Source organism: Rhinatrema bivittatum, chromosome 8 (assembly GCF_901001135.1).
Source record: "Rhinatrema bivittatum chromosome 8, aRhiBiv1.1, whole genome shotgun sequence".
NCBI lineage: Eukaryota > Metazoa > Chordata > Amphibia > Gymnophiona > Rhinatrematidae > Rhinatrema > Rhinatrema bivittatum.
Genome location: NC_042622.1, coordinates 145,101,244 through 145,128,433, shown reverse-complemented (window position 1 = coordinate 145,128,433; position 27,190 = coordinate 145,101,244). Strand labels below are relative to the sequence as shown.

The 27,190-nt window shown below is 42.5% G+C and overlaps 1 protein-coding gene across 2 annotated transcripts in view; it reads left to right on the top strand.

The window, feature by feature from the left end:
- The window catches only part of CDC42BPG (CDC42 binding protein kinase gamma), a 217,607-nt gene extending 198,792 nt beyond the window's left edge, over positions 1-18,815 (top strand). For both annotated transcript variants that reach the window (XM_029611052.1, XM_029611053.1), the window contains exons 34-36: positions 3,674-3,791; positions 3,986-4,071; positions 10,669-18,815. In XM_029611052.1, coding sequence (XP_029466912.1) covers positions 3,674-3,791; positions 3,986-4,071; positions 10,669-10,734 — 270 coding nt within the window. In that variant the 3' untranslated portion in view covers positions 10,735-18,815. The remainder of the gene's footprint in view (positions 1-3,673; positions 3,792-3,985; positions 4,072-10,668) is intronic.
- Positions 18,816-27,190: the final 8,375 nt, after the last annotated feature.

Sequence of the window (27,190 nt, the reverse complement as noted above, 5' to 3'; positions counted from 1 at the left end):
AGGACAGGCCTGACTTGTTTGGAAAAAAAATCATCTTTACATTTTTTGAGGCTTTGCATCTGTGTGCCTCATGGGCCTTTTCCTCCCCATGGCTTTTTGGTAGTTGGGGGTGGCATTTCTTTGGGAGGCCTACTGCTGGGCTGTCCTGAGAGCCAGGGGCTGCTGCTCAGAGTGGATTCCTGTAAGAATGGGGATGGCATGGGTATAGGCTGTGGCAGGTGCTGAATGAGCTGCAGTATCGCTGTTGTCAAATTGATTGAAGTGGAGACAGTGGTTAAACCCTGTGGACTACTGTGTGCTGCTGCACGGCATTGGTGTGGTTGTTCTGAGCTCTCCTCAAGTGGACCAGCTCTGCCCATATATGGTGCTGCTGCCCCCTATGTCACCTCTCTATGCAGTTAAGTATGGCTTGCACAGTTGGATCCACTGTTGGTACTGCTGCTGGTTGTAGGGTTACAGGTTGTGGAGGTAGTGTCTTGGTTGAAATTCTGCAGGACATGTGGGGCTGCTGGAGGCAGCTGGTGACTTGGACATATTCTTCCCATTGTAGAGCAAATCCCTCCATAGGGCTTGAGAGGCTTCAAGCTGGCTTCAAGGGCTATGGGCAACCCAAGCTATGCTAGAAGCTGCTGCTGTTCCTCCTCCTCTGTCCACTGTGCCTCAGCATGCAAGAGAAATGGGCCACTGAGAGCTGGGGCTGCACGGGTGAGAGCTTTGAGAACAAGATGACATAAGTATGAATACTAAGTGTACATGTACTGTTTTGCATAAGATATGAACTTACTGTATCTAAATGGAGATAATTGGTTCAGGTTGTCCTCACTCTGTCATTAAATATTACCTGAAATACCCATCTATTCAAACAAGTGGTGTTGTCCAACTCAAACATTCTCAATTAATTTTGAAAAAATGTTTTTAAGAGGAAGGATGGAAGTTTCATAAATTTTATTCGGCACTTATCCAAATGCCTTCATCAGTTTTAATCATTAACACCCACCAACCTCCATTTTTCAAGAATGCATTTTCTAATATTTTGAGTGTGACTCCAACACCCACATATAACTCATATTTTTATTTTATTTAACTTTTTCAATTTTTATCTTTATATTTAAAAACTTATACGTGTGTGCACACCTCCTAAAATTTATCACCGTCGAAAAAGCCACAAATGTCTGGCTATTAATGTTTGTAAAACTCTGGCGAATATTAATGCAACTTTGAATTTATAATTAGCTTGTCCTTTTAAAGTGTGCCGGAAAAGCCGATATTGTTATCTTCTTTTAACATTCATAGAAATTTGCCAATATAAAGAATGCAAGAACTGTTTTAGGTTTTTCAAATGTACTTAGCTTTTCAAGGTCTCCTGCATGTCCAATATTCAATCGCCATATGCTGGAATCGTATGGCGATGTTACGATATTCCTTGGACAACAACACTTGTTTGAATAGATGGGTATTTCAGGTAATATTTAATGTAAGATATGAACTTTGCATCATTCAGTGTGAGCATCCTATGCAAAACAAAGTGTGGACATCTGTAGCAGATTTCACATTTACAGGGGATGTGACTTACTGGCCCCGGCTCGCATTGTGACCAGGGCCTTATCCATTCCCTCAAAGACGTCTGGTCCCAGTCGTTAAATGAGCCACTCCTCCATCTGCATCAGGATGATTTGGGCAAGGGGCTCTTCCTTCAGTCTGGTGCATGTTTGTTTCTGCAGACCACCTCGTTCTTCACCTGTGCCTTGATGTTCCTGTAGCAGTGGGCCACCTGATCTTTGGGCCTCTTGATGCTGCTACGCCAGTAGATGGCCTGGGCGATGCTGCACCATATCTGGCCCTTGGTAGCACTGAAGTTGGTTGTGGCCCAGTTGCCAAAGAGCTGGTTGTAATTCTTCAGGACGCCAGCAATGAGCTGCTCATTATCCTCCATGCTGAACCAGTAGGCGCATAGCCTGGCTGCCCTAGGATCGTGTTGCCACTTCCACTTCTCGCTCCCAGTCCCCACTCTTCTCCCTTCCTCCCCCTCCAGCATCTGCCTTGACAATTACCCCACCCTCTGTCTTCTCTGTCTAGCCCTACCCTGCCATCTCCTCCCTCTACACTCACCTGCCCAGATCCTTCCCCCACCCACCTTCTCTGATCCCTTCCTTCCTCCCTATCTCTACTCCTACTCCTTCTACCATTTCTACCTTTCTCTCCTCCCACCACCTCACCTCTCCCCATGCCTTCCAAGCTCCATCCTCTCCTCACCACTCCTCTCCACACCACCTCACCTCACCACTTCACCATCACACTCCACTATTCCTCCACCACTCCTCACCACTCCAATGGGACAGACAGACAAACTAGACAAATGCACAAAAACTAACACTCTTCTTTCACACACAGATAAATACAATAGACAAAGTAAAAAATAAACAGATGAAACACAAGAAAGAGGAAAATGCAATCAGGTAATTGAAAAATGAACTCCTCTAACCAACACCTACACCTCCAACTACTCATCTCGCCTTCTCTAACTCCTGACACACCCTCAAAGATGCAGCTGCAGGAAGCCGGTACACATATAAACAAAGAAAACATGCCATACATAAAATGACGTGTGCGGGTAAATTGATGCGTGACGCGATGCTTACATACGCGATGCAGTATTTTGGTAATTTTCCTAACCACTCCTGTCTTTTTATTGCCGGACATTAAAGCGCCATATATCTGCGATATTTACTGTTGCTTGATGAATCTAGGGGTTAGATTGTAAGACCTCTAGGGATAGGGAGATACCTGCAATACCTGACTGTAATCCATTTTGAAGTGCTGAAAAGCAGAATCTAAATAAAATAAATAAGCAGCAGGACCTGGATCATGAGGCAGGAGCACGTGGTCAATGGTAGGTTACACAAGGAACACAGAAAGAAGCATTTTGCTGTGCAGCTTCCTAACTGCCATTTACAGGCTTAAAACTATGTTAAAAATTTAACGTCACATCTATATGAATACATTTGCATCTTCAAATTCATGTCTGCTAATTATATGTGCAAATTTAATTCAGATTGGTTTCCTGCATTTTGTCCTCCTTTTTGGAGATATGTGCTTTCTTTTTGGGGTACTTTGATAGCCACCCTAACTTAGCATTTCCAAAAATGTCCTCCTCCTAATTTATCTCCTGACCCCTCCTCCAGCCCTATAAATAAATAAATCTATCTTTAGACTGAAAACTATTTATTTGAGGAAGATTGTATACAAGTATAATATAACAAGATCTCTGTTCAATTACAAAGCAAATACTACTAGCAATGTACCTCCAGTTAATGGAAGTTGAAACATAGAAAAATTATTACAGGTTAAATCGGGAAGCGCTTTTAACCATGGAGGAACCTTTACGTCTTCTCAACATATCTCCTTAGTTGTATTCACAACAGGTCCAGATAAATAATGTTCTGTCATAACTGAGGGTAACATTTCTTTGACTATATTTAAGGAATCTGATATAGTGAAAGCAATTTCCAAAATGATTTACATGGGTAAAAAGCATATTCCCCGTGTTAATCAGCTGTCTGAAAATTGCCCTCCCTCAAATATGGATAAAAGGGGACGGCAGCCCTCTTGGATCTCCCTCCATAATTATATTTTCAGCTATTCATTTTTTTTTTTTTTTTAATTTCATTGTTAGGCTCAGGAGGAAAGGAACAGAGAGTCCCAGGAGGCACCAGTCCTCCGGCCCCGCAGTTACACTGACATCGGGCGTCCAGCATCCACAGGCAGTGACCAGCTGTATAATGAATCTCAAGGTAATACAGAAAACCAGGGTGGTGGCAAAAGCTTAGTGTATCTTTTTGCTCCGTGAGGCACGGCACAGGCACATCCCTCTACAGCTGGATCCTGAAAAACCTTAAGCAGAGGCAGGCGTTGGGTTTGTTTTAAATGTTCATCTGTTTTTGTAATTGATTTCAGAGATCTGAGTCTTTGTCTTTGTTTTCTGTAGTGAAACGTATGTCTGGGAGTTCGGTTTCAGAGGATTCCTTCTCCTCCCCTCAGGGGCTGTTCTCGGGCATGGACATGCTGACGGAGGTGAGAGGCTGCTGTACCCTAGGCTTAGAGCCGAAGAAGGAGCTCAGTTCCTGGCTTGGGCTCCTGCTCTTGGACTGGGAGCACTGCAGAGATCAGGAGACCTGGGTTCCAAGCAATCCCGACTCAGGCTCCTGGGCCTGGGAGTGCTACACCCAAAAAATCCGGGGGTTTGTTTCCAGCTCTGACTCCTGCTACTTTGGGTTGGAAATAAGGCTGAAGGAACACTTCTAGGTTCCCAGAATGTATTTGTTTTTCTTTTTAAGCAAATGCTGAGGCAAAGAGGGGAGTGCTGGAAATGTGTCCCTAGTAATCTGCATCACAATCTCAGCCTTATAATGGAGCATGCGAGGAGCGAGTAAGTGCCTCTCTTGCTTCAGGCAGGGATTTCTATGGTTTGAAGGGGATGGGGGGGGGGGGGGGGGGGGGGGGAGGTCCAGGGGGGGGGGAGATGCCGTGTACCATATCTTTAGCCTGCAGGTGGGGGGAAAGGTGGGAGGAACCAGCAGCAGAACTTTACAATTGTGCTAGATCCAGAGGGGGGTACTACCCGTGGACTACATACACATTTTTTAAATAAATTTTTGGAACTATGGGGTGTACCTAGCCCAACAGGGTCTTATGGAAAGTTTGTGGGGAAGGCTGAAAATTGGGCCATAGGCCCTGAATATTTTTTAAATTGACAGTGCTGCTTACCCGGATATCTTTTTAAGATATCCAGATAAGTGGCAAATTACAGTACCTGAAGACTGGAGGGTGGCCAATGTAAAGCCAGTTTTTAAAAAGGATTCAGGGATGATCCGGGAAACTACAGACTGAGCCTGATGCCAGTGCCAAGAAAAATGGTTGAAACTATTTTAAAGAACAAAATTACTGAACATATAGATGGGACAAATTCAACATGGATTTAGCCAAAGGAAGTCTTGCCTTACTAATTTGCTACATTTTTGTAAGGTGTGAATAAACATGTAGCTAAAAAGTGAACCAGTTGATATAGTGTATCTGGATTTTCAAAAAGCATTTGACAAAGTAACTCATGAGACTCTCTTGAGGAAATTAAAAAGTCATAGGATAGGAGTAAATGTTCTGTTGTGGATTGAGAACTGGTTAAAAGATAGAATACAGAGAGTAGGGCTAAATGATCAGTTTTCTCAATGGACAAAGGTGAATAGTGGCATGCTCTAGGAATCTGCACTAGAGATGGGAACAAGTGAGGTGATCAAATTTGCTGATACAAAATTATTCAAAGTTGTTAAATCCAAAAGGATTGTAAGAAATTGCAAGAGGACCTTGCAAGACAGGGATACTGGGCATCCAAAAGGAAGATGACATTTAATTTGGATAAGTGCAATGTGATTCATGTAGGGAAAAGCATTCAAAATTTAAAGCTACACAATGCAAGTTTCCACTTTGGGAGTCACCACCTAGGAAAAGGATCTAGGTTTCATAGAAATATAGAAATGACCAAAATATAGAAAAGGACCAAACGGTACATCCAGTCTACCCAGCAAGCTTGTGGTAGCATCAAAAGTATTAGGCTTATTGGTTAAGGGTAGTAACAGCTGCATCAAGTTACCCCCCACTCCCACTTGTTTTCCCAGACCTTAAAACTTAGTGTCCTCTTTGGTTGCTGTCAGTCAGATTCCCCCCCCCCCCCTTTTATTTTTCCCCCACTATTAAAGCAAAGAGTAATATTGGAGTAGAGAGCAATACTGGAGTTGCATAAACAGCATGAAGACCTATTGGTTAATGGTAACAACTGCCACACAGCAAGTTACCCCCATGCACTTACCTTTCATTTCCATCCTTTAGTCCCTAGGGATCCAAAGTGTTTATCCCATGCCCCTTTGAAATCTTTCATTGTTTTTGAATTCACCACCTCTTCCAGAAGGGCATTCCAGGCATCCACCACCCTCTCCATGAAGAAATATTTCCTGATGTTGGTTCTGAGTCTTCTTCCCTGGAGTTTCATTTCATGACCCCTAGTTCTACTAATTTCTTTCCAATGGAGAAGGTTTGATTGTGCATCATTAAGACCTTTCAGGTATCTGAAGGTCAGTATCATATCTTCCCTGCACCTCCTTTCCTCCAGGGTATACATATTTAGGTCCTTCATCCTCTCCTCATAAGTCATTTGATGGAGACCCCCCACCATTTTTGTCACCCTTCTCTGTACAGCCTCCATCCTGTCTCTGTCCCTTTTGAGATTTGGTCTCCAAAACTGAACAGAATATTCCAGGTGAGGCCTCACCAAGGACATGTACAAGGGCATTATCACCTCCTTTTTCTTACTGGTTATTCCTAAGAACATGCCATACTGGGTCAGACCAAGGGTCCATCAAGCCCAGCATCCTGTTTCCAACATTGGCCAATCCAGGCCACAAGAACCTGGCAAGTGCCCACTATTCCACACTACTGTTGCTAGTAATAGCAGTGGCTATTTTCTAAGTCAACTTTATAGAGGTAATGGACTTCTCCTCCAAGAACTTATCCAATCCTTTTTTAAACACAGCTACACTAACTGCACTAACCACATCCTCTGGCAACAAATTCCAGAGTTTAATTGTGCGTTGAGTGAAAAAGAACTTTCTCAGATTAGTTTTAAATGTGCCACATGCTAACTTCATGGAGTGCCCCCTAGTCTTTCTATTATCTGAAAGAGTAAATAACTGATTCACATTTACCAGTTCTAGACCTCTCGTGATTTTAAACATCTCTATCATATCCCCCCTCAGCCGTCTCTTCTCCAAGCTGAAAAGTCCTAACCTCTTTAGTCTTTCCTCATAGGGGAGCTGTTCCATTCCCTTTATCATTTTGGTCGCCCTTCTCTGTACCTTCTCCATCGCAACTACATCTTTTTTTGAGATGCGGCACCCAGAATTGTACACAGCATTCAAGGTGCGGTCTCACCATGGAGCGATACAGAGGCATTATGACATTTTCCGTTTTATTCACCATTCCCTTTCTAATAATTCCCAACATTCTGTTTGCCTTTTTTACCTCCGCAGCACACTGAATCGATGATTTCCTCTCTCTATGCAGCCCAGCATTCTTCTGGCTTTAGCTATCACCTTGTCACATTGCTTCATCATCTTTAGATCACTAGACACTATCACCCCAAGGTCCCTCTCTTGCTCTGTGCACAATAGCTCTTCACCCCCCATCACGTACATCTCTTTTGGATTACCACACCCCAGATGCATGACTCTGCACTTCTTGGCGTTGAATCCCAGTTGCCACCTTCCTTAAAATCACATCTCATTCTCTCTGCTCCTTCAGGAATGTCCACTCTACTGCAAATCTTAGTATCATCTGCCAACAGACAAACTTTACCTTCTAACCCTTCCACAATGTCACTCACAAAGATATTGAACAGAACTGGTCCCAACACCAATCCTTGTGGCACTCCGCTTAACACCATTTTCTCTTCAGAGTAGGTTCCATTTACCATCACATGCTGCCTTCTATCCTTTAACCAGTTTGTAATCCACTTCAACATTGTGGATAATATGTTGAAATCCTCTGCTCAGTGTGCAGCAACAGCCAAGAAAGAAAATAAAATGCTAGGAACGATTAAGAAAGCAATAAAGAACAGATAGTATCCCAATGCCTCTGTATGGCTCTATATTGCAACTGCACCTTGCGTATTGTGTGCCTTTCTGGTCACTGCATCTCACAAAAGATATAGCAGAATTAGAAAAAGTTCAGAGAAGGGTGACCAAAATAACGGAGATGGAATGATTCCCCTATGAGAAAAGGCTAAAGAGGTTAGGGCTGTTCAGCTTGGAGAAGAGATGGCTGAGGGGAGATACAAGAGAGGTCTATAAAAGGAATGGAGTGAAACAGGTACATGTGAATCGGTTATCTACTCTTTCAAAAAATACAAAGACTATGGGATATTCAATGAAGTTACTAGGTGATATATTTAAGACAAGTAGGAGAAAATATGTTTTTACTCAATGCATAATTAAACTCTGGAATTCAGTACTGGAGGATATGGTGAAAGATATTAGTATAGCTGGGTTTAAAATAGGTTTGAACAAGTTCCTGGAAAAAAGTCCATAAACCATTAAGGTTGTCTTGGGGAAATCCTGGGATATGCAGCATGGAATTTATTGATCTTTTAGGATCTTACCTGTTACTTGTGTCCTGAATTGGCCACTGTTTGAAACAGGATTCTGGGCTTGATGGACCTTTGTTCTCACCCAATATGGCAGATCTTATGTTCTTATCCAGCCACACAAGACCAGATAACTTAAAAATTAAACAGCTATATTCAAACATAGTCAGTAATAGGGATGTGAATCGTTTTTGAACGATTAAAATTATCATCAGCTAATTTTAAAATCATCCAAAATCGTTAGAGTGCACGATACAATACAAATGCTCCAGATTTATTGTCAGGGGCTTTTGTATTGTATCGTTAAATAGGGCGTGGGAAAACCGGCACACCAAAAAAAACTCTAAAACCCACCCCGAACCTTTAAAACAAATCCCCACCCTCCCGAACCCCCCCAAAATGTTTTAAATTACCTGGGGTCCAGTGGGGGGGTCCCGACGCGATCTCCAGCTCTTTGGCCATGGCTGCGTTGAGAAATGGCGCCGGTGGCCCTTTGCCCTTATCATGTGACAGGGCAAAGATAGCGCCGGCGCCATTTTGGTTCCTGGCTCCCAACGTCACGCGTGCAGGAGATTGCTCCCGGACCCCCGCTGGACCCCCAGGGACTTTTGGCCAGCTTGGGGGGGGCCTCCTGACCCCCACAAGACTTGCCAAAAGTCCAGCGGGGGTCCGGGAGCAACCTCCTGCACGCGGGCCATATTGCCAATCTTCAAAATGGCGCCGGCGCTACCTTTGCCCTCACTATGTCATACGGGCGACTGTCGCATGATAAGGGCAAAGGGCCACTGGCGCCATTTCTCTTAACGCAGTCGTGGCCAGAGAGAGGGAGATCGCGCCGGGACCCCCCCCCCCACTGGACCCCAGGTAATTTAAAACATTTTGGGGGGGTTCGGGAGGGTGGGGGATTTGTTTTAAAGGTTCAGGGTGGGTTTTAGGGGTTTTTTGGTGTGCCGGTTTTCCCGCCCTCCCCCGATTTACGATTTTTAACGATTTAAAAAAAAAAAAAAAAACACGACGATCAGATTTCCCTCCCCCCGCCAGCCAAAATCGATCGTTAAGACGATCGATCACACGATTCACACCCCTAGTCAGTAAAGCTATATGTAGCCGAATAACTTTTTAAGCAAGTATATTAAGTGAGGTGTTCATTCTCTGCATATACAGGACAAGTGACTAACTAGCCAGATAACTTGTCCATTAATCACCATACTTAGTATTACCCCCCCCCCCACCAAAGTCTGTATTCCCAGAACACACCCAAACTAGTACTCAGTATATATAGCTAGTAATAGTTTAACCCTCAAAGAAATTTATTTCAAGATTTAAGTGCTCTTTCCCAGCAAGTCCAACTTCCCACCAGCAGATGGAGGTTCTGTTGTCAGCACTCCTTCAGTATCAAAACTGCAGTTTACATCAGCAACTTTTGCCTCAAAATAATCTGCAGTTACATTGCAATCCAGAGATGAAAAGGATGCTTATTCTCGGAGCCATGAAGTACATGATTGACTGTGGCAAACAATTCCCATGGCTGATTCAAGATTCCTTAATCTTTCAAGTAAAATAGGCCACTTTAGTTAAATCAATAGAATTATGATATTTCCTTAACATAGAAGTAGGTCTCCCTGTTTTCATCATTTTTATTGTTCCTCTATTTTCATCCTAACTGCCTAAGTGCTCTTTTTAAAGAACGATTTTTTTCAGAAAACCAAAGGGTGAAATGCATAAAAGTGAATTGTAAAAATGAATTTTAAAAGTGCAGTGCACGCCAAAACTGGGATATATACATACAAGTTGGGGTGGTGCATACCGAGCGGATTTTAAGACGCCTGCATATGCACGTAACGCCTGCTAAAAGGGGCAGGGCCTGTTCTGGACAGGGCATAGGCTTTCCCAGATTTCTCAATGAAACCAATGTGTAAATACTTACGCACACAAGCGCATTCCTGGGTCCCCTACCCTGTAACTTTATTTCTGCTATGGATGGCGTGTAAGTCAGAAAACAAAAAAAAGTAAAGAGGTGAGCAGGGTTTTAAAGGTTGGGGTTAACAGGCTATTAAATTAGGGGGGGTTTGGAAGTCCTATCCCTTGCCTGGGTGAACTGGGAAAACTGGTAATTGCATCAGCATGCGTCTACTAAAATCCCCCCACTTATGCAATAGAAGCAGCATTCGTGTGCATAGGAGTGTGCCTCCTTAAAATTGCATGCACATGTGTGTGCATTCACCCTATTTTATACCATGCACGCATATACACACGTATGTTATAAAATGTCCACATCTCTGGGCATGAGTCGGCAAACATGTGCACATATGTTTTCAAAGTTACTGTCCCTGGCTTCTGTTGAATGATGCTTAGGTGATACCTGGCCTAATATTGCAGTCAGTGAATTAGTCAATGACTCAGCAAAGGCCAAGACATTTTCAGAAATAAGGAAATTGATTCCTGATGCCAACCTTAACCTTTCTCTGTTTGCCTTACAGATTTCTGACCAGACCCAGCTACTCCAGATCTCCAGCTCCAGCCCAGGCAGCTCCAGCTCACCGTAGCAGACCCAAACCCTCTACCTTGTCAAAAAGAGATACCAAAGAGAAAATGAATGAACTGTCCTCCTACCACATCACTCAGCCATGTGTTTAAACCAGAAATCATTCTTTCCTTTTGGACAGAGGAATGGTACACATCTTCAAACGTGTGTCGTAATGTTTTAATCTACCCACCAAGCATGCAGCAATTTTAATTTTCTTCTTGCTGGTACTGAGCTCTGCTAGGTCCATTTGCAGCCATCAACTTCAACTCCAATTGCCCTGCCATGCAATGCAAGCGGAAAAAGACTGTATCCTACATGGGAGAAAGCTGATGGTCCCAGTTTGAAGGGCAATACTGGGGACAATTGCTCTATGGATACAGAGCTTGTGGCATCTACTGCCTCCAAGCACCCTGTGGCTTAGTTCCAAAAGTCTGCTGTAAACATTTGCTCATTTGTTTTATGGCTTGGTATGATCCATGACAACTACGATCTGTTCTGTGGAGTGCAGAGCAGTGTTTGTTTTCCTCTCCAAAGCTTAGATAGTATTTAATTTTAAATTAAAGGTAAAAAACTTCATGAGCCTTTAAGAGTGCAGTCAGATCTCGCCCCCACCCCAGTTTAAAAAAACATGTACATTGAAATCTATGGTTTCTTCTTGTGTCAATTCCATTTTTATCTAATGTATAATTTACTGGCAATCCATCTTCACTGATCTGACATTGTTGTAAAAAGAGTTCTCTGTGGACAAGTACAACAAATGCTCACACAAAATGATGGGTGATGTCAATCATTGGAGTTGTTTGGTTGTTTTTCTCTCAAAGCCCAACAAGTTCAATGCTGCTGTTTGAGCATGCACGGTTTTTTCTGCGCCAGCGTCCTTGCGCATGAGTCTCCTTAGTCTATTTTTGTCTGCTCAGCGAACGGTTGGAAAATAATTTTTCTCAGTGTCACTGTGTAAATTTGAAATGTCTTTGGAAAAGAAAGGGAAACACCCATTTAAGAAATATAAAGTTCCATATGCACACATTCCAGTTAATAGAGCTCAATGGAAGTACCTAAGGTCCACCCTAGAAACACAGCATTAGCAATACAGGATGTTGCCTTTCAGTCTCGCAGCAACACCCAGAGTATTCAACAAATACCTAGCAGTAGTAGCAGCTTACGTTTAAAAAAAAAAAAGTACTAGTATTTCCATATTTAGACAACTGGCTAATATTGAGTATTTCCTATGAAGATTCAATCTAAAACTCAATCCTAATGATTAAAAACAATGCACTATCTAGAATTCCTCATAAATTATGAAAAGTCCACATTCACATCTAGCGTTCATAAGCACAAAGTTGAATATGATCAAAGGGAAAGTATATCTTCCATTGAAGACCACAAATTAATCAGCTTAGTTAAAAATACACTCTTATGGTGGATGAGCAAAAGAAACCTGCTTTGTGGACAGAACTTCCACCTGCCAATAATGCAATCTTTTAGTGATGACGGATGCATCTCATCATGGATAAGGGAGCACATGTCAACAACATCTGTACACAAGAAGAATGGTCAAAAGATGAATGAATCTATTCTTCATATCAGTCTTCTAGAGCTGATTTTCAGTATTCTAATATTCAAGCCTTGACTGAAGAACAAAACAACACAGATACAAATGAACAGTCGCCATGTTCTAAAAAACAAGCAAGGAGGAACAGGATCCTACCTACTGTGCAAACAGTGCATGGCTATATGGAACTGAGTGACCAAAAGGAATATGCAGATCTCAGCAATCTACCTACCAGGAAAGAACTATATAATAGCCGATAGATTGATCTGTCAGTTACAACTACACAAATGGTCGCTCAACAATCTCATTCTAAAGGACCTTTTCACAACTTGAGTCAGAGATCTATTTGCATCTCCATTCAATTACAAACTACAGAAGTATTGTTTGAAAAAGCCATTACAAGATGCAATAGCGAATTATGCCTTTCGAATTCCATGGAATGAAGAGATGGTATATGCCTTTTCCATAGATTTCATTAATGACAAGGACAATTCTGAATTGAAGGAAAGACAGAGGAATAATGATCTTAATAGAACCTTGCTGGCCTCCTCAGAGCTGGTTCCCTTGGTTGATCAGACTGGCGGCAGATGCATCTGTAAAGATACTGATTAATTCTGAACTTGTTAACTCAATATGAGGGAATGGTTCTGCATCCCAACCTCCAGTCTCTAGCACATGAAAGCAACATGATCATGCAGCTATATTTACCACAGAATAAATGAAATTTTAATGGCATTCAGAAATAAGCCACAAGAAGATCCTACAATTTTGAATGAAAAAGGTTCACTAACTGGGGCATAAATCAAAGAACACCCTTTTGCATAATTCAGCTTTGAAAATACTCCAATACTTACAGCACCGTATGGATTCTGGACTGAATACAAATTCCATCAGAGTGCAATAGCAGCTCAACTGAGGGAAAACCAATTTCTCAGCAACCATTAGTAGCTAGATTCATAAAAGGACTGTGTAACCTTAGACCACCTCTAAAAACATGCACTTCAGTAGGATTTGAATATTCTGTTGACACAGCTTATAAAACTGCCCTTTGAACCAATGGCTACTGCAGATATGAATTTGCTGGAGTGGAAAACCTTATTTCTAATACGGTAGCAGTCACATCAGCCAGAAGAGTAAAAGGTAGATTTCAAAAGCCGTGCAAAAATGTCCACTTGCACGAGTAAGTGACCCAAGCAGGAGCTATGTAAATTTTAAATAGCTGGGAAGGGTGCCTGTACCCAGAAAAAGTAGGGGGAAAAGGGGCAGGCCATGGGTGTTCCAGAGACGGGGCCAGGACTGACACACATAATTCTAAATGTTCCTCAGCTGGTGTGTGTATGTTAGGCATGGCACTTTACTACAGCTCCCCGTTAGGCACAGGAGTCTGGTGAAGGGGAAGAGAGAGAGAGCCTCTTTATAGGGCTCAGTGATGCTCTATATATGGACCATTGCAAGAGGGCACTTTCATTCAGGGTGAGTTTTCGGGGAAATGGGTTGGGGTTAGGAGAGTGTTATAACAGATACATTCAGAGGTATCCATTGTAAAATTCTCATCATTAAAGATTTTTTGACCTTTATAAGTGATGAAAAGGAGTTGATTTGTATAATGCAGCTAGCAGAGACTGCAGTGTACAAATCAACCCCTCTCTTTAGAACATTTTTAGGGAAACCAAACTTCCCGCAATACACCAGATGGGTTGAAGAAAAACAGTGAAAACTATTTGAAGCAACCTTCAGCTGGGGAGTCCCATTTTGTGTGGCTGTTTGCTGTAACTGTCCACGGAGTACGTGAAGTTCCTTACCTGTAACAGGTGTTCTCTGTGGACAGCAAAACAAACAGCCACACAATCTCTCCCCTGAAAGTTTACTAGGCTTGCATGGCTACTGAGAAGATTCATGCAGAGACACTGGCATAGGAAGATGTGTGCATGCTCAAAGAACAAAGTTAAGCTTTCTAGACTTTGAGGAAAAAAATGACCCAATTCAGTGCCATCTGATGATGTCACTCATCATCTTGTACGGCTGTTGTTTTGTTGTCTACAGAAAATACCTGTGTGAGGAAGTCTAGCGGAAACTCCCTCAGACCATCTTAAGGGACCAGGCACAGCTGTCTCACCTGATCTTCCTTAAGATCCAGACTAGCATGGAATCCTTGATGAAGGGAGGACCCTTCACCAGTGTACAAGAACTCAGGGCCTAGAGGGTTAGAGAGGCCCTGCAGAGCAGACAGGAACCTATTCTATACAAAGACTGTATTCTACCTGAACTTAAGGTGAGCTGTAATTGTTTGACTTTTCTTTCACTGTAAATAAATTGCACATAAGGGAAACAGCCAGAGTCTGCCTCCTTATTCATTCTGGCTGTTTCCCAAGCCGTTATCACCAAGTTACCACATATGGTAGCAGTGGGATCTCTTGCCTAAGCAGGAAACACAAACAAGAGCCCACAGCAGCAGCAGAAGAAAAACCAAACTTTGCAGTGTTTTTTCTTTCCTGGGGTCTTCCAGTCCCACTCACCCAGCCTTCACACAACAGGCCAAAGGGGCTAGCCCTGCCTGTGTAGTCAGGGGTCAAGCAGTGAATTAGGCTGGACAAGCCAGCTGAGTGGGTATTCTTTTTTTCTGGTTTCCCCTCTCTCCTTTCCTTGGAGAGAGATTTAGTTGGTAGGCAGCTTGGTAAGCAGGGAAAATTGGAGCAGGTGATCCAGGTCCTTGCTCAAGGTAGCAACAATTACAGAATTCCCTGCAAACACAAATTGATCAGCAGCAGGTATTGCACAAATTCCCTGCAAACACAAATTGATGCAGCAGCCTATGGTGCTAACCCAGATAGCACAAACTGTGCAAACCGCTGTAACTAGTCCACCTTTTGTGTCACCGGCACTACTTAAGATGACCCCAGGAAAAGACCCTGGTGGTTTCCTGAAAAACTTCAAATGCACAGCTTGACTGGCAAACTGGTCAGAGGACAGGTGGGCTACCTATCTGGGGAATCTACTCACCGGGAGTATTCAAGATGCCTTCCAAACCGCCAATCCAGAAGGGGGGGCCACATACCTTGGAAGTTAAGGCCACCATTTTAGAGAGAGTGGGACTCCCCTCCCAGAAGCCTACCACAGCAATTTCAGTGGGGAGTTCTACAGTTTGGAGAAAACTCAAGAAACCTATTCCACTGACTTAAAGATGTTGCTTGGAAGTGGCTGTACTTAGAAGGGAAGACCGGGGTGGAGGTAGCCAAAGCAGTTCTGCTGGAACAGTTCCTAGACAGCCTAGAATGGCCTATGTGGCAGTGTGTCTCCCGACACCCAAACCTTACGGTTGAAAAGGTGCTAGAAATAGCGGAGGCCTATTATCAAACCCAGACTATGCCTGAGTCACCACAGTTCCCAGAGAAGCCACTCAACCTAGGGAGAGGACAATGGAGTTCTAAGAGCCAATGGTCCCAACAACAAGTAGCATAGGTCCAGCCAGACTTTTCACCTGAACCACAACCTTCAGCTGTGGAGAAAGGGGCCATTTTGTCAGACTGTTCCTGTAGGGAAGATAAACATATGGATGTTAATGCCATGGCCCCACACCTTTGTAATTTCATAGATGTCCCTAGCCAGGGAGTCTCTACTTTTGTGATTGTGGTTGAGCTAGATGGTATTCCAACCCAAGCATTATTGGACTCCTGAAAGTGTGAAAAAGCTTGTTCGAAGAGAGTTAGTGAAGCGAGTCCAGATTGACTACGACAGAGTAGTGACCCTGGCATGCCTACACTGGGACCAAGAGCAGTATCCAACATGCCAGGTACAACTGAAGAGCCCGGTCAACCAAGACAAACTTGAGGTGGGAGTGGATGGAAAGGTAGTCCCTGGAGCACAGTTTACAGACCCTAATCCTTATTTGGTGATGAAAGGGGATTTACTTTACCAAGTCAAAGAGAAATGTAGAGGGGGAATTGATAGAACAACTCCTAGTTCCCAAACCATATTGGCAGAAAGTCATGTAACTAGCACACAGCCACCTTCTAGGGGGTAACCTGAAAGAGGAAAAGACCTGGGAGAAAATACTGGCACAATTCTATTGGCCAGGTCTACATAAAAAGTCAAGTTGTATTGCCAATCTTGCCCTACTTGCCGATTCACAAAGCCTGCCAGCATATGGGCAGCATCTCTCATGACATGCCCATAAGTGAGAGCCGGGTATGGACTTTATGGGGCCACTAAAGAGATCTACTCAAGGAAATAAGTACATCCTCATCATTCTGGACTATGCCACAAGATATCCAGAGGCAGTACTGCTACGGAACATGAAGACCCAGACTGTGTCGACTGCTCCAATGGAAATTTTTTCATGACTTGAGCTGCCCAAAGAGATCCTGACAGATCAGCGACCCCCGTTCATATTCAAGCTAATGAAACATCTCTGCACCTTACTTAAAATAAAGACTCTGTACCCCTCGGTGTATCACCCACAGATCGATAGCCTCACTGAGTACTTCAGAAGCTCAAGTAAATGTTGAGGAAATTTGTGGATGAAGATGGCAAGAACTGGGACTCCTTGCTGCCCTACATGCTATTCGTAATCTGAGAAGTGCCCCAGAGCTTGATGGGGCACTTGGGGTATTATAGAAGATTCATCCCCAATTATTTGGAGAAGGCAGAACCTCTCACGAGGCTGTTGATGAAGAAAGCACCAGAGAAAGTCCAGTCATCAGCTGAAGTAGAGAAGTCTTTCTGGGCTCTGAAAAAGGCTTTATGCTCCAAACTGGTTCTGGTAAGTCTAGACTTCACCAAACTCTTCACGGTGTAAACCAATACCTCAGAAGTGGGCTTGGGAGCAGTCTTTGTCCAAGAGAAGGATGGCCAGGAACATCCTGTGGCATACATTAGCTGGAAGCTGATGCCACGGGAAAGGCATTATTCAACAATCAAAGAGGTGGCCTTGGCAGTCAAATGGCCCTTTAGAGACTGCTTGGATGGCAGTCCATGCTCATAATGGACCATCATTAGTGTACAAGAAATTAGGGCCTAGAAGGATTAGAGAGACCCCACGAAGCAGATAGGAACCTAGTCTATCCAAAGACCTGCTATGTTTATTTTATTTGTTTTATTTATTTTAAAGTGTTTATATACTGCTTTTACAACTGGCATTGGTCAAAACGGTTTACAGAAAGATACATACATAATAAAAACATAATCATCTACAGAATAAAACTAATACAAAGCTAATGCCAAATCAAAAAACAAAAGTAAAAATACTAATAATAAAGCCTCGACATGCCTGTGCTGTCTGTGTGCTACCTGCACTTAAGGTGAGTTGCATTTGTTTGGTGACTTTTCTTTCATTGTAAATAAACTGCACATGAAAGAAACAGCCAGAGTCTGCCTCCTTATTTCTTCTAGCTGTTTCCCAAGCCGCTACACCAAGTTAACATAACCTGTTACCTCAGGTAAGCAACTTCACGCTATGTATAGAAAGCATGTGGGATTCATTTATACTTGGGATCGCTATAAGAGGGTTTGCCATGCAATTGGGTGCTACAGAGAACAATATCTCCAGGCTCCTTTTCATTCCCTTTACCTACTTGCCAATTTGCATGAGTAAAATGGGAACTTGCTTTATAATATGGAGGACAGATGACCAGAGGTTTTATTCTAGCCTAGTGCAACTATGGCTCTAAGAATACTCTCTGTCTCCACACTATCAGCTTTTCGTGGAAGGAAATGAGGGGTCCGTCTCTATCTGTGACATTTTTATGCTGCAGAAACTTTGAGGACCCCTGCCTCCAAGAATGAAACTGGAACATAACATTTTAAGTGTGAAAGAAACTGAATATGTTAGTTATGTGTTCTCTATAGTTTACTCATGGTCACCCAATGAGGTCATAAAGTGTTTCTTGTTGGCTGTTTTGTTCCCCCTTCAAAATGTCACCGGAGGCCTTCAGATAGCTTTCATCTAGATCTGTTTGTTGAATGGAAATATTGCTGAGGGTGAAGTTAATAAAATCATTAGGATGACCTAGCAAAGACAAACTATAAAGAGGGATGCGAGGAAGGCTGCACCCCTGAATCTTTTTCCTCTGTAGCATTTACTGCCAAAGTTTAATCTACCCCAGATGTCAGAGATTGAGCCAGGCTTTCAAACTTAGAAGGAATTATCAGGTTTTTTAATTTTTTTAATTTAAGGCATTTTAGGGCTGGGCTTGCCAAAAAAATAAAAAGAGAAAAGAGTTTGAAACCATCCTTATGTGCAACTGGTAATGGAAGAATTTGGGAGTATTTAATAACAGATGGTATGGCTATATGTGCACACCTATTATTGTAAGCATCAAAAATAAGACATAGGCACTGAAAGGAAAGGAGACCTAGGAGCAAGACCAAAACAGAAAACATTAGCATCAAGAAACAGGCATAGTGATATTGAGAGGAATCAGATTAAGTAGAATATGAGTTGTAATAGGATTGCCCCAGCTTCGTGCTATACACAGATTCCTGGTAACACCCAAGTGTCTTCATCCATGATGCCGTCGCATCCATCATAGTCCTGTCTATGTGTCAAGACCTCCGTCTGCCCTCAACCTCAGGCCAGGCCTGCTACTCCATGCTGTTCCAAGCAGCAGGTCCGAAAGGGCTCGGAATGGTCGGAGGACCATTCAATTTCCAACATCATCCTGTTGTTGGCCTTGGGAGCTTGCAGGCCTGGCAGAGGGTCAGCCCGTCAGCCATGCTGGAACACGTCTACCCTCGGCTCGGTCCTGGACGCGTCTGGGGTCAGGCTGAGGCCCAAGGGCACACTAAAACACCTCTATAACACCTATCTTAACAATATTGTAACGTGTAAATCCCTAGCCCTTCATATACCGTATCTAATCACATATGTGTTATCTACATATGCGACTGAACAAATATGTGTCCACTACTGCTCATATTCCTATATACATTCTTTAAGAATTCTTATGAATGTCCACGGTGTTCCACACGCTGTCCTCCTACAATGCAAATTCTCATTAATATCCACGATTTTCCACTTGCTATCCTCATGTAATGCATCTAAGAGCTTGGATGCCCTCCTCATACAATATATATCACACCACAAATCAGAGGTCCTAAAGTCATTATCCACACTTAATTATAATTTATTGACAAAATATTTCTTGTAAATACATTCCATTTGACTGTTCTTATATTAACTACTAGGACCCTTACCAAAAACACTCTAAAATCACACACATGCTTTACCCTAAAATACCTTCATTCATACCACACATTCCTTCCCCACTCATTCTATACATAAAATATATAAAGTGCTAGAAATTTCTTTGCATCTAATGCAATTACAATACGACATACATCATTTTTTTAATACTTATTTGACAAACTAATCCCCCATATACTTTTAAACATATGATGTGAATTGCTCTTATATTACTGTAAATTGGTCTAGTCCTACTTTAAATTGATCTTGTCCAATAGGCACGAGTGACTGTATTCCCCACAAGGGACCCTCGTTTCGCCACTACGGCTTCATCAGGGGAAAACCAAATCTATAACACAAATTATGTAACACGTAAATATCTCCCTCTTAATTTTAATTTTTAATATTCAGACCTACAACGGCAACCCAACAACTAACCTGACAGGATCCTTATTACCAATTCTCTCACGAACGTAGCTCCCCATCAAATGCCTCGCCAGCCAAATTACCACTTTGTCCGCAATAATCACCTACAAACGCAAAACACAACAGTTGCCACAATATCTCTATGCTAAATCCTTATACCTACCATATGTTTTCAACAAAAGGCTTACCTTCAAATTTACAATCTTCTGGTACCGTCACCACACTTAGATGCATTACAAGTGGAACATCGTGGATATTAATGAGAGTTTGCATTGCATGAAGACAGTGTGTGGAATACGGTGGACATTCATAAGAATTCTTAAAGAATGTATATAGGAATATGAGCAATAGTGGACGTGTTTGTTCATTGGCACATGTAGATAACACATGTGATATATATGGTATATGAAGGGCTAGGGATTTACACATTACAATGTTAAGATAAGTGGTACATTTATTTACATGTGACATACATCAAAAATAAAATATGAATTATATAAGTGCTTGCTGTAATATTGTATGTTGCATATTGATATTTTTAATGATATAATTCATCTTTTATGACTCTAGTGATATTGATATACAAGAAAGCTGTTTTAGTCCAGTGGTGTAAAGGACTTTTTAAGGTGTGAATGTGGTGTGAATAAGAGGTGTTCTGTGTATATTTGTTTTGTATAAATAAAGTATTTTTGTACTGTGAGTATAGACTCTCATTCATTTCATTGATGTTAATGGGTGTTCCCAGCCTTGCACATTACACAGAACCCAGACAGCAGTTGGAGGTTAGCAGAATAATGTTTGTTTTGGTGTGTCCCAGCTTTGCATATACACAGATTCAAGTAGAGGAGGTGAGGGCACACTAGCAGAGTAGCCGAAGTACCCACCTTCTTACTGTAGCTATAGGGAGATATCCCATGTTTTACCACTGAAAGCACTTAATATGAATCATAATAGCCAAAGACGTATGCAGACCCATGTACTGACAGGCCAAAAAGACTGTCACAGCTAAAGAAAAGAAATTGGCCAGATGTGAACTGTGAACCATAACTGAAGGAAATTTATCAAGATCTGCCTGTTTGTAACATTCTCTGTAAATACCAAGACAGAGGGCCAATACAGCCACTTAAGCTCATAAGCAGGAGGCACAGACCGGCCAAGGGAACTCCAAAGGTCAGAAGGACCCCACCCTTGGATGAAGGGGGGCACTCTGACATGGAGATAATGCTGACTCTGGCATACTGACGTGGCAGGACCCTTCCCCCTGAAGAAAAGGGGAGGAGAAAGACCTGCAATGCGGCAAAGACCCTCCACCCACTATGATTATGCATGAGCTTATGTATATTAGCTGAAAAGTATAAGACTGAGGGGGGGAGGCAAATAAGGAGAAGAAAAGTGAACCCAAAGCAGCCTAGCACCCTCTGCTATCGAGGAGGGAGAAGACTAGGTGTGGCCAGGAGACTGGAGCAAGGTGAACAGAGGGATATTGCCTGAAGGTGGGACCTGGGGTAAGTAAGTTAGCCTGTTTAAGTTAATATATTACAAGTTATGGCAAAGGTTTATGGCATGTTTGAAACCACCCATGGTACAGAACTTTAGGTTAAATTGGTGCTTAGTGGCCAGGATGTTAGAGAGAGGAATTGCTGTTATCTTCTAAATGCTAAATCCTGCCATATCTGATAAATAAAAGTCTATTTCTGAGGAGAACACATGGTCTTTTTCCTGAACTTAGGATCACGAAGTAAAGTGGGTGGGCAACTGGAAGTGTCCTGTAGCAAACAGGTCCCTGTACCCCTAAACTTACTTACATAGCTGTCTTAGACACCATGAAAAAGGGAAGGAGCACAGGAAGTTCTGCTCTCCACCGCCTGGAGAAACTCCATGGTGGACTCCATTTGCTAGCTGAATATTTTTAGTTAACACTTCATTCCCATATTTTTTTTTTGTTGTTTTTATTTTAAAGAAAATGTATTGAGTTTAGCTTGCACAAAAAAGACAAGTATTTATGTGATGCCCATGCTGTCTTTCAGGCCGATACAGTACAGTGCGCTCCAGTGGAGCGCACTGTTAACCCGCATTTGGACGCGCATTTTCGGCGCACTAACTTTACCCCTTATTCAGTAAGGGGTAATAGCATGTCAAAAACGCGCGTCCAACCCCCCCGAAACTAATAGCGCCCGCAACATGCAAATGCATGTTGATGGCCCTGTTAGTTATTCCTGCGCGATTCAGTAAGTAAAATGTGCAGCCAAGCCGCACATTTTACTTTCAGAAATTAGCGCCTACCCAAAGGTAGGCGTTAATTTCTGCCGGCATCGGGAAACTGTTTTTCTGTACACCCTCCGACTTAATATCATGGCGATATTAGGTCGGAGGTCCCAAAAGTAAAAAAATAATTACAAATAAAAAAAAATAAATTTAAAATCATCTCGCGGGTTGAAAACCGGACACTCAGTTTTGCTGGCGTTCAGTTTCCGAACCCGTGGCTGTCAGTGGGCTCAAGAACCGATGCTGGCAAAATTGAGCATTGGCTGTCAAACCCGCTGACAGCCACCGCTCCTGTCAAAAAGGAGGCGTTAGGGACACGCTAGTGTCCCTAGCGTCTCCTTTTACCGCGGGCCCTTATTAGCATATTTTTATTTACTGGATCGCGCGCCCAGGACACTGGCCTGTGCGTGAGCTGGGATAGTGGGCGCTCTCCCGCGTTTCTTTCTGTATCAGCCTGTTTTTGACATTTAAAATAATAATTTACAAAAAAAAAAAATCACACAGAGTACGGCCAATTTGTGTGTCCTACCTGCCTTCCACATGAAAAGATCCTGTTCTTTTTGGGAGTATTTTATGTTTGAAATTTTCCCACAGGATGTTGTGGGGATAGGGAATGGGGGAGTATCAGGCCAAGGATGTATTTACCAAAAGGGTGAGCTATATCACAAACGGTTACAATTATCATTTTACTCTTAATTTCTCCTACCCCAACCTAACCCACCAATGCAATTCCCACACCTTCATCCCTCCTCCCTCGTCAACTCCCATCACCTTATTACAACCCAGATCCTAACCTACCTCCCCTTACATTCCCTGTTAAAATAATTGTTCACATTTTCTGCATCACATGCTTTACCATCAACTAGTTAGGAGAGGTGCTGAGTGGAGTTTGCTTCTATCTATGAACCTTCAAATATTTTTCAAAGAGTCATGATTTCAACTTCTTGTGAAAAGTCAAATTATTTAATTCAACTCACAATGCTAGTGGTACAAAGTTCCACAACCAAGACCCAAAATAATAAAATACCTCTGCTATATACTAGTCAATCTAACTAATGTGATCTTAGAAACTATCAGTAGAGCCTGTTATGAAGACCAAAGGAACATGATCTACTAACAAATCAGCCAAATACCTAGGAATACCTGAGCGATAGCCTCTAAATTCATACACAGAGCCTTAATAAACATCACTCAGTTGGCAGCCAGTGATATTTGAAAAGATGTTTAGCATGATCCAACTCCTTCTTATTCAAGATCTGCAACAATTTTAAATCCTTTTTAGGTAATCTTTGATATACTAAATTGGACTAATCCAGCCTACTTGTTACAGTAGAATAAACAATACTTGCCACATCTTGCATTTTTTTTAAAAGATGGATCCAGCAAATCAGACTATTAAATGCATTAGGTGTCACTGCACCAATCTGATCTAACAATGACAAATCCAGAAGAACCCCCAAGTTCCTTATCACTAACTTAGGTTGTAATGTTATATCTTGAACATTAAGACAAATGTTTAACTATCGACTCTGAGAATTCTGATTTTTCTGGATTCAATTTTAATGTATTCAAATTACTCAAGATGGTACTACTGCCAAACTCTTGTTCAAATTACTCATTGCCACCACCTGTTTCCCCTCAATTGTGATTTGCAATTGTATATTATCTGCATATAGATGAGTCTATTTCAAGTTCCCCTATAACTGAACTGAGAGAGCTAATATAGACATTAAATAACAGAAGTGATTCTTTGCTCCTGGAGAGAGGAAAGTGTAACCTTGTCGGGGATCTGCTCCCCTGACCACTCAAACACTCCAGCATTTTAAAAATAATTTTCCCCTGGTACTGTATATGTTTAATGTTGGATCTGTCCTGCTACTGAGCAGGTGCTGGCAGGATAGTGGAAAAACCTTCAGTGAAGCTTAGTTATGAGGGTCACGTGATGTGATTGAACCTGGAAAGACATGTCTTCCCAGGCTCCGGGCGCCACACAGCCACCACATACCATTTCAACGACTGAATCAACCCCCTGACAAGAGAAAGGGACAATATCTATATTAACACATATCGATAATCACATATGAAAAAAACACTGCCGACTATGCCGCTTCGGGGAGGTAAGAAGGAAAAAGAAAAACTCCGGGCCCCCAAGGACAAGATGGCAGCGACACTTGCGGCAAAAGAGCTAGTGGCTGAACAGGCCCCTTCCGAACATATGTTGCTTGAAATTAAAGAAATTATTCAATCGGCCCTTGATGAGAAGCTAACAGGAATCGCTACACACTGGCTGAGGTGAAATCGGCATTGGAGGAAGTCGGACCCCGCATAGAGCAGGTGGAATGACGGGTATCTGTGCTGGAGGATGACTCCCTTCAAGCCATGAGGAAAATGGCGGCACTTAAAAAAACCATAGAGGACCAAGCATTGAAATTAGAGGACCTCAAGAACAGATCCCAGCGATCGAATTTACGATTCCTCGGCTTTCCGGAAACGATTGAGGACCATAAACTGGGCAAATTATTAGAAACTTGGCTTCCTGAAGAGTTGAACTTTCTGAGCTTCGCAATCAACTGCATATTGAGCGAGCATACCACCTCAATACGAAAAGACCCACGGACACAAGACCACATATTGTCATTGCAAAGCTTCTCAGCTTCACCTTCAAGGCCAAAATCTCTCAAGCTGCAAGAAAATTCCCTGATCTGGAGTTTCAAAACCATCGTATATGGATTATGCAAGACTATTCAGCAAAAATGTCCACACTAAGGAAAACGTTTTCCCCGGTCTGCTCCAATTTATTTAAGAGACAGATAAAATTTGCACTCACCTAACCCGCAAAACTGTGGATATGGCATGACGGACAAACTAAAACCTTTGAATTGCTGGGTACGTGCAAGCCTTCCTAGATGCGCTGCCTGCAGGAGGATCCTGATCTGCCACACAAGCTTTTTCAGGCCCGTGTTTTGTTGAGAACTAGGAGAGAGGGTGGATTCGATCGCCTTTTCATGAGAGATGAGGACAGGACAGAGCCTTGCGATTCTTTGGACCTGACCCACTTCGGGAGCACACCGGTGTGATTTTCACTCCAAACAGGCCTTCTCGTTCCTGGTACCTGGCTCCTGGAGGAGAATCCCTCGCATGGAAGCACTGAGCCGGGTCTATGAGAGAAATAACTTGAGGACCTGGGACACAGAACTTCAGTGACATTCAAGTATCCAACAAATTGGGCTTTAACATGGTTTGCTTGATATCTCTATTTTCAGTATACGTTTGGAGCAGTATTATTACTGTTTGGAGTGTCCATAACACCTATTTATTTATTTTATTTAAATTCTTTTAATATACCGATGCTCACGACCAGGTCTTATCGTACCGGTTTACAATAAACTAGGGGGAACCAGTTAACAATGAAAGCAAAAAGTTACATTATAACAAGGAAGTGGAACTAGGCTTGTTAGCAAAAGGATAGGATAAACAATTTCTAACTGGAGAGAAGAGGGCATATAAGCAGGAGAAAGTGCTTACAAGGTAGGAATTATATACAAAGTGCAGCATTTGACTTATATACGAATTTACATTGTGTATATACCTAGGGCTGCAATGGACTAATGTTAGAAATCTAAACATGCCGGGAGAAGCCACGCAGCCTACTCTATAGAGGCGATGCCCGGGTTAAGTGAGGCCTCCACCGGTTTTCTATCTCACAAAACACCTTAGGCAGCATTGTCCGCCCCTATAAAATGGCTGCTTACTGAGGGATGAGGGAGAGTACGGGACAAATGAATCTATATACCATCTTTACTGGTGGGGTGTGGCGCCCAACCACAGCATTCACACAACTCCATTTCCTTGTATATTATAGGGAGCATTATGGATAGGAGGGGTGTTGGGGGAGGGAGGGGGGTGCAGGTTCTATGGTTTTGCATATTCTATATGTTACTTGCATGATACTTGGCTTATATATATATATATATATATATATAGATTGTTGGGCTATCAGCGGGACAGTTCCCCAACTGTATGGCATTACACGACGGATTATAATGCAGACTGGAATCCTATTCACGATTTCGTCTCAGCTAAAACAGTGGAGTCAGCTAGGGGCGCCACTCTCCTACCGAGACATAGCACCTGAACTTAAGCAACTGCTTTCCACTTCAGAGTATGGTTAAAATACGGCTCTTCTCTTGGAATGTTAACAGGCTGGGAACCCCCATAAAAAGGAAAAAAATTCTCCAACAGCTAAAGAGAAGTGGGGCCTCAATAGTGGTCTTCAGGAAATCCACCCAAAGTTGCGTATTGACTGGGTGGGTACCTGCCACTTCTCGCCGGCCATGAATAAGAAGGGAGGGGGTGATCATCCTAGTCCATAAAAAGTTACATTTTTAAATACTTCAAGTATCTCCTGACCAAGAGGGCCAATACATTTTCATTAAGGGATTATTAAATGAATGGGAAGTATCTATCTGCAATATTTATGCCCCCAACGAATACTCCCACACTTTTTTTCCCCTCAAATTTCTTACTTTTTAATATCCAACTCTCAAGGGGACTTATTTCTGATGGGAGATTTTAACTGGGCGGCAGATCCCTCTATTGACAAATGCCCGCCCAAATAAAGGGGGACCACTCTTAAGCAGAAGGGTTCAATTTTCCTCAGCCAACAGTTAGGATTGATTGATGTGTGGAGAGTCCTATACACGGGTGAGAAAGACTTTACCCATGTCTCTAGAGCCCATGCCTCTTTATCTAGAATCAACTACATTTTGGTCTCCCAGCACACTTTCCCAAAAATTTCTCGTGCTGAAATTGGACAACAAATAATCTCTGACCACTCCTCCATATGGGTTGAGCTGAGCCATAATGCCTCTAGAGGCGGCTTTCCTAATACCTGGAGATTCCCAAGCTACCTGAGCTCTGATCCTGAATTTCAAACTTTTTTGAAAAGCAAATGGGAAGAATTTATGTTTCATAATCAGCAACATGCCTCCAATCCTCAATTATTATGGGAAATTAGAAAAGCTGTGATGAGAGGCAAATTATTGCCTTTGT